The 7,808-nt window shown below is 41.5% G+C and overlaps 1 protein-coding gene across 1 annotated transcript; it reads right to left on the minus strand.

The window, feature by feature from the left end:
• Positions 1-1,689: 1,689 nt before the first annotated feature.
• On the minus strand, positions 1,690-7,015 carry LOC139932029 (uncharacterized). Its single transcript, XM_071925692.2, has 5 exons — positions 6,959-7,015; positions 6,318-6,479; positions 5,867-5,941; positions 4,039-4,259; positions 1,690-2,540 (listed from the first exon to the last, which is right to left on the minus strand). The coding sequence occupies exons 2-5, from the start codon at positions 6,435-6,437 to the stop codon at positions 2,090-2,092; spliced, it is 867 nt and encodes a 288-aa protein (XP_071781793.2). The 5' UTR covers positions 6,438-6,479; positions 6,959-7,015; the 3' UTR covers positions 1,690-2,089.
• Positions 7,016-7,808: the final 793 nt, after the last annotated feature.

Raw genomic sequence — 7,808 nt, forward strand, 5'->3', positions numbered from 1 at the left:
TACCAGATTAGCTAGCAACATCGACAACAACTGTCTGAATTTAGCAGGAAGTCAGCTAGTTAGCTTACTAGTTAGTTAGCTACTAGCTAGCTGCCTAGACTAGACTCTGGTAGGTAGAGATAATGGGCCAAATACATTCAAATGTGAACCAATATCCCTCTGATTCTTGAGATACATTTGTTTCTGATATGTTTTTCAGTGTGAATCTGTGAAATACTAACTGTAGAGCAGCTGGACCTGCTCTTCCAGGTAGAGTTTCCCACCCTTAGTTTTCAAAATGGCCGCCGTGTGAATAAGGTTAATAGACCAACAGCCTGATACAATGTTCGGCAAGCTACTGGACTTATCTTGACCTCGATGCAATTTCTTCAGATCATATCACTTCAAATCAAAGTTGACTTGTCATATGTATACAATAGCCTACAGGGCAGGCCTGGCACCAGGATGAAGTGACTGAGGGGGCAGTTAAAAATGGCGAGAGGGCAAATCTTTTTATATAGTAAAACAGTAGGTTATCATCCTGCTATGCCTATTTCTGCATTTTTTTCATCCTGCGGGTGGCAGTATAGTGGCGTTTTGACTAGATGCGAACAATTCCCTACCTTACCTTTCCCATGTGTTTGTGCGTCATGGCCATAATATGAAATAGGAATATTTGGGGCAGATTGCCAGGTCACCACCTAAAATTGGTCTGGTGGTAGGTTTAATGAAATTCATTGATTTAACCATGCAGTAGCATCTGAGAGGCTAAATAACAACAACACAAGAAAGACTACTATTAAATCAAATAATAAATTTATTTCACAGCAGTGGTGAAGCCAGTATTAAACCTGTCCTCGCACAACTTAGGGAATCGGAGCACTTGGAACGTAGGTCTACGCAAAATAATAGAATTTATGAACGATTGGATGACTGCTAAAATCAACAAAATAATAGCCAACAGCGTCAGGGTCATTAAGTAAAAAAAAAAAAAAGATGATCAGATCGTTTTGTCTGTCTTTCTGCTCATGCCATACAGCTCTCTCGCGCTCTCTCTCTCTCCCCCCCTCTCTCTCTCTCATTGACCGAAACTTCATTTCCCTGTCGTTTCGATTCTGTGGATTGCTACAATGGAAAAAAAACAGAATTAGGGCCGAAAGTTCTATTTACAACCATAAAAAGCAGGCTGAACCGAAGTGATGTGTTCTGTCTATCTCTCCGCTCCATTCAGTACCGGGGACAGCGCCGCGCGGCCCTATGTAAATAGCCTAAACGTATCTGTCTCCGACATGCCAAACCAGCAGAAAAATAAACCAGCTAAATTCTGTCGTGCCTTTCCTCAGTAGAGTTGCAGCTGTTCTAATAATAATAATAATAATAATGAAGCTGAAATCTAATAAATAAATCTCTTGACAACCAACGCACAACAAACAGCGCTGCCTGTCCATGGTTCTGAAATAACAGCGCTATGTTTCTATAGGGTACATAAAACTTAAACTGGGGGGGGCAGAAAATACAACTGAGGGGGCAAAGCCCCCTCCTGCCCCCTCGTGGCACCGGGCCCGCTACAGGGCTACAGTTTAAATTAATAATAGAGCACTAGAGGTAATATTTGATAATAAACTATCCAAGACATATTATAGATATAAATAAAGTCTAACTAAATCAACCAACTTAGCTCACAAGCTTGTTCCCCAAGTGCACAAACTAATAAATAACAATCAGTAAATCAACTTTATTGTAGATAGTTTTGTAATAGTTAATTTTATAAATTCTCACAAACACTCTTGTGATAAAGAGGTTGATCACATCTGTGACTGCATGGGACAATTAGGCTACACCTTGCATTTCCGTTCAACACTTGTTAAAGATGCTTTAACACATGCTGTCATGACATGAATAAGTGCTTCTATTAACACGTATTAAAAGATGTGTGCTGTCCCAAGCTACAGGGGAGCATCCTAGGTGGCTGAGCAAACCAAAGTGCGAACCATGGAAAAGTGAAATGAAAATATTTGTTTACAGTCAGATGTGCTGAAAATGACTCATCCTAAGAGTTTAAGAGTGTAAATGAAATGAAAAGTTATGAAAATCCCCTTTTCTTCCCTCGTCAACAGGGTAGTTTTCCAGCCTTGTGGAAGTACAGCAGAGGCTGAGTGAAACTTCCCAGCAGACAGAACGAGAATGTGAGGTTCGTCACGATACACTCAAATGACCAAGAAGAAATGCCAATGTACTTTGCAACAGCGCCCATGATCACAGGAATGTAGTTGATTGCAAATGTTGCCAGGATGATCAGTACTGTCTGGGAGGCACGTTCCTTCATTGTCTTCCTTCCATTCTCTCTGTCTTTGTTGCGCTCCTTCATTCCCTCTCCAGGACCAGCTCTACGAAGTACGAGCAGAATGGAGACGCAGCAGAAGAGGTCAGTGATTAGGATGATGAAGAGGATGGAGGAAGTGAATTCAATGAGTGGATTTGAACCGAACAGGATGGCTAAGACAAGAGTTGCCGACCAAACCAGTGCAGAACATGCCACCCGGTACCGTAGAGGTTTATACCTGCAACACATATTCAATGTTAATCCCATACCAGGGTTGTGTGTCATCTACAGAGAGCTCCGTATGCATTAAGACAGCGACATAATGTTTGATGCTCATTATTTTTGATGTGTTATTGTAACAGAGATTAGAGTTTGGCATGAATAGGCGGTTGTTTCTCCCTACTAAAAATTCTGAAATTAAGTTTTACTGTTGACAACCACTCTCATGTGGTGGTCAGGTGCTATGTGTGGCATTTTTGGCTGGACCGCAACAGCGGGGCCAGCCCTATAAACGCGAATGTCTGTCACTCACTGACTGACTGACTGAGTGATGAAGTTACACCATTGGTCGGCCATGGCACGTGGCACATCATAGGATCACAGAGCCAGAAATTTAAGTTTGGTTTTCTCCGCCATCTTGTTTCTCCGCTGAGATCGGGAGCCCGTTTCTCCCACACAGTAAGAAGGCTGACCAATATCATGCATGTAAGCTGAAGCTAACTGAAGCTAAAGTAGAATCTATACAATTATATAATATCGCTGTTTATTTCGATGCATATGCGCGAGCTCAGTCCACCTGACAGCCCTCTGTTCTGTCGGCGGAGAGAGAGACACAGACAAGCATGGAGGTTTCGGCGCGCCGAGGGCTTACTGCCGACGCTTCCCGGAGTTTCCCGGGGGCACGGTTCCGGCCAGTGCCGATAGCTGGGCGCCGATTTGTTCCCGGTGATCCGGCCGAGATTTTGGCGGGGGTCCCAATGCCGATGCGTCACCGGGTGTCTGGCGAACGGCGTTTTCGGCACCGATGGGTACCAGAGCGACTGGGGCTTGGATCGGGAGGATCAATGCGGGCCGTGGGCGCGGTGGAGAGGACAGCGGCAGAGAGAGGAGACGGGACGCGCTGGAATGGAGATCAGTATGGATGTATGGACTATTATTCTGTATATTAACAGTCTACAGCGGAGTTAGTTACACCATTGGTCGGCCGTGGCACGTGGCACACCCATACACGGTCCAGCCATATACTAGGTTTTGACCTAGTCTTGTTTGTTTCACATTTTCACATGCTTCCTGTTGCAAAAAGGTTGTTAGTACTTGCTCCCCCTCGCTGGCATCGCTCCGTTTGTTTTGAAGAGCCGGAAGAAGGATAAGAGCCCATAACAGCCCTTGATAACAGCCAATATGTATTCTTACCAGGTAAGGTAATGTCAAGCTGAAACTATGCAGTTAGAATAGTGGAATTGCAATAAATTTGTATAGCTGCAAAGTAAAAATGGTTCCTGTTTTGTGCGGTAAAGCAATCCAGCAGATTTACCTCCAAATCCGACCCGGTGGCAGACAATATGAGGCTGACAATCATCCTGGTGATGGTCTTGTTTATTTATGGTAATTATAATAATGTCTCAAAATTCATGTGGTTATGATTTATGTATGGTAAAATGCTACACATAGCACCTTTAATCTATATTTACAGTGTATTTACTGTACTGTTGCTGCAGGCAGGCAGGAGATCGTACCTAAGGAAGACCACAGGGTGGACCACCGCCAGATAATGCTCCACACAGATGCAGCTGTGGAAAAAGGGACGGCCAACGATAACTAAACCATAGATGTACCAACTGCAGCTCAGAATAGTTTGGTTGACAAAGACGATGATGTTGAGGACCAGAAGAGGAGACAGGAGGCAGTAGATGACCTCCAAGATGGCCAGGTTGATGGACAACATCTCCTGATTGATCTGGGAAAGGGAACGAGGAAGCCAAAGGTTAGCCTAAAGGTTAGAAAAGTGGGCTTGTGACCTGTTGTGGGTTTGAATCCCCCACATCAACCGAGAAATATCGATGGTCAAAGTGAGGGAATAACTGCATTCAGACTGCTAGCAACCACATCACCCTGCTACTGTGGTGTTCCAGCCATAGCTGGGACATATAGCAACGGCCAAAATTTAATCGCAAACAAATGAGAAAACAGCAAGCACAGATCCTGTACAGACCCACGGTGCGTGTGTTCAATTCTATGCACTGAAGCACTGCGACACGGTTCAATTACCTAATTCCACTAACGTTACTTAAATACCACAAAATAATAACGTTACCTACCGTTAAAGTCAGAACTACCACAGGTGAGTTTGGAGCAAATTGTGCAATGTTAAGTTTCACTTTTGTTTTCACAGCGGCAGACTCTGTGGATTGAGTACAATGCTGCTGGTCTGCGCATCTCCAAATGACAAAGATGACGTGATGCGCACATCAGAGATCGTGTGTCACTGCCTGACTGACTGACCTGAATTTCCTTTGTGATGCCCTCGGCTGCGCCGTGGGAAAAAGACCATGGTCAAAATAGGACAGCGTGTCTCTGGTCAATGGTCATAGAAAATGAGTGCCTGGAGGTGTGAACAAGTGGTAATGCTCTCCCTCACCAACTTGTGCATGGCACTTCATCCACAAACTGCTCCAATATAGAGCTATATACCTCATATACCTATCTAGAATGACCAGTGATACATACAGTATCAAAAATAGAAAATGACGTTTGAGTTTAACAATTTACAATAAAGTTGTCCTAATATAAATTATTACTATTATTAATAACACATTTTTATAATAAACACTTAACTAAGTCATGAATACATTTATTCATACCTTACTTAAGTGTTGTTTAAACATGAGTTAAGTGTTAATACAATATTAGTTAATGCATTACCTACTGTTGAACTAACATTTAACTAAGGCCTGAAAACTATTCGTTAGGACAACCTTATTCTAAAGTGTTACCAGTTCAGGATCAAAGCATAGCAAGCACTGGTAAAAGAGAGCTGGGGCGCAGAGAGCAAAGTGAAAAATGATCCATGGCCAATATGCAAATAATTGGTATTTATTTGCTTAGCCTGTGTGTGACCGTGTTATATTTGGAACGTAGGACACTTCTGAGCATTCCGTAAAGGAAAATTAAGAAAAAGCAAACAAAGAAACATAATGTGTGGTGGTACTGATTGTGTGGTCCGTGGGGCGTGTATATGTGTGTGAACTACATCACTGAATGCCCCCAAATCCTGTGGAACCGGGTCTGGCAACACCAGGCCTCTGCAATTCCCTTTCAATTCAATCAATTCATAATGTACATAGAAACTCAAAATTTATTTCCAAATGATAAAGTGTTATTCAGTGTTATTCAACATTTGAGCTTTGATGAAAACTTGCTTCCTGAATTGGTAGAATTGTAAGGGAATTAATCCCAGCTTGTGCAATAATTGAATATGGTACAGTATGTCCCCTCCATCTACTTTTGAACTCTCCTTACTCTAATGTGTAACCGAAATGAAATATTTCTTTAATGTCTTGTTACCTGGAACAGAGATCCTCCAGTCACCAGCTTCAGGAACCAGCAGTTGGTGACCAGACCCAGGATAGAGTTAAACATCTGGAATTACAACAGTAATGATAAAGTCAATTCATCATATTGCCTCATAGCCCCCTTTTGTTTCAACTCATCCAGCTGCATCCGATCTTGGTGATTAGTTTATATTCTGGTTTTCATGGTGGTCAAGTGCCATAACCCCCATGTTAAAACTAAGTAGAATATTGCTTTAATCTTGTATATTGGCTAATTTCCACACAACCCGAAACCAACAGTAACTATACCAGTTGTCTCCTATATAACCAAATGTTATGATGGATGTCTGCTCATGCAATACAGGACATCTTGTGGTCAATGAAAAAACTGTGCCTTTAAATGACTAAAAAATTTAAATAGTCTCCACCTTGCCAAAAGGGAGATTTGTCAGATTTTTACTGACCTCTGATGCCAGGTAGACATGCAGGCAGGTTGGCCAATGCCAGCATTCATACCACTGCAGCTTCCACTGGCAAGGAGTGGATGAGTTGAGGGAAGATGAGTTGACATCACGGAAGTCCATTGTTTATTATTGGAGACTTATTTTATTTAGAGATAATTTGACCTGCAGGAGGACAAATTGTCTCTGTGTTGAGGAAGAAAGAACAGTTGGAAATTGTTTTCAGGAGTCTGAAGAGAGAAACATTTAACATACATATTTAACATACATTTTGATGATGATGTCCCCAATCTCTCTCCCTGCTGCCCCCTCAGGAGAAATCCCCATCAGTCCCATATATTGTGAAATAAATGAAAACAAAACGAGCCAAAACAGATATTGAAATAAGACAAAAACTTTCAAGTTTAAAAATCCCTGTATGTACCTTAATGGTTTAAGCACCCCATTCATGTTTCCACAGAGAAATGTTGGCATTGAAACCACACTGAGAAGCTTTAAGTTCAATAGAACAGATTTAATATGTTTACAGAGTGAAATGTATCTTTGTTCATGGGTTATTTAAACCACAACTGACTGCAAGCTAGTCCAAGAAAACCCTAATCAATTCAACTTCATGAATAGATAAGTATAGTTGTTAACTGTACCTGTAACTGGCTTTCTTTTCAGAGAAAAATCATCCTGCTGTCATACACCCACAGCCACTTTGAGAGTGTGTTCAGCCACAGATCTAGTCAGTGTGTAATCCGTTGTCAGTGTGATTTGACTATGACTGGTATCATTAGCACCTGTTCAACAACAGGTGCTCATGCTCCTGTGCTCAACACACAGTAGCTGTTGGACCTTTCCAGCTTTATGAACTCTTAGTAATAGTTGTGTTTCATTGACCTATCCACTACTTTCTGCTTTTAGCCCTCTGGTGAGATGTACAGTATGCACAGAAATATCAAGTGACCCATCAAACCAAATTGACATGTCTGCTCCGAAATTGGTTTGATTTTGGATGGTCAACAGAGGATCAAAATGGCTTCATGAGGTTTCTGGAACTGCAGTCACCATTGAGCCATTACAAGGCAAAAGGACATAATGCATGTTATAATCAGGGTGTTCTTGTGGAGAAGTATAAGGCAGGGCAAAAAGGCAAGGCTAACTTTATGTATATAGCACATTTCATAGACAAGGCAAATGCAATGTGCTTCACATAAAACAGAACAAACACATACAATTATATATTAAAAAGAAGGATAAAATAGGTAAAACAAATAAAAGACATAAATAATAATAAAGATAATAACACCTGCTACATCTACATATAGATGATTTAGCAAAAGGCCACAGAGAAAAGGAATGTTTTGTACTGACTTTTAAAGTAGGTGACAAGAAACCAAGAAAAGGATGAGGAAAAGCCATTTAATGCAATCCAAAACACCCTATATAATATATAATTGCAAATTAAGTGGGTAGTTTCATATCAAAGAGAGTGGACACACACTCCAT

This window comes from Centroberyx gerrardi, chromosome 3 (assembly GCF_048128805.1).
Source record: "Centroberyx gerrardi isolate f3 chromosome 3, fCenGer3.hap1.cur.20231027, whole genome shotgun sequence".
In the NCBI taxonomy this organism is placed as follows: Eukaryota; Metazoa; Chordata; class Actinopteri; order Beryciformes; family Berycidae; genus Centroberyx; species Centroberyx gerrardi.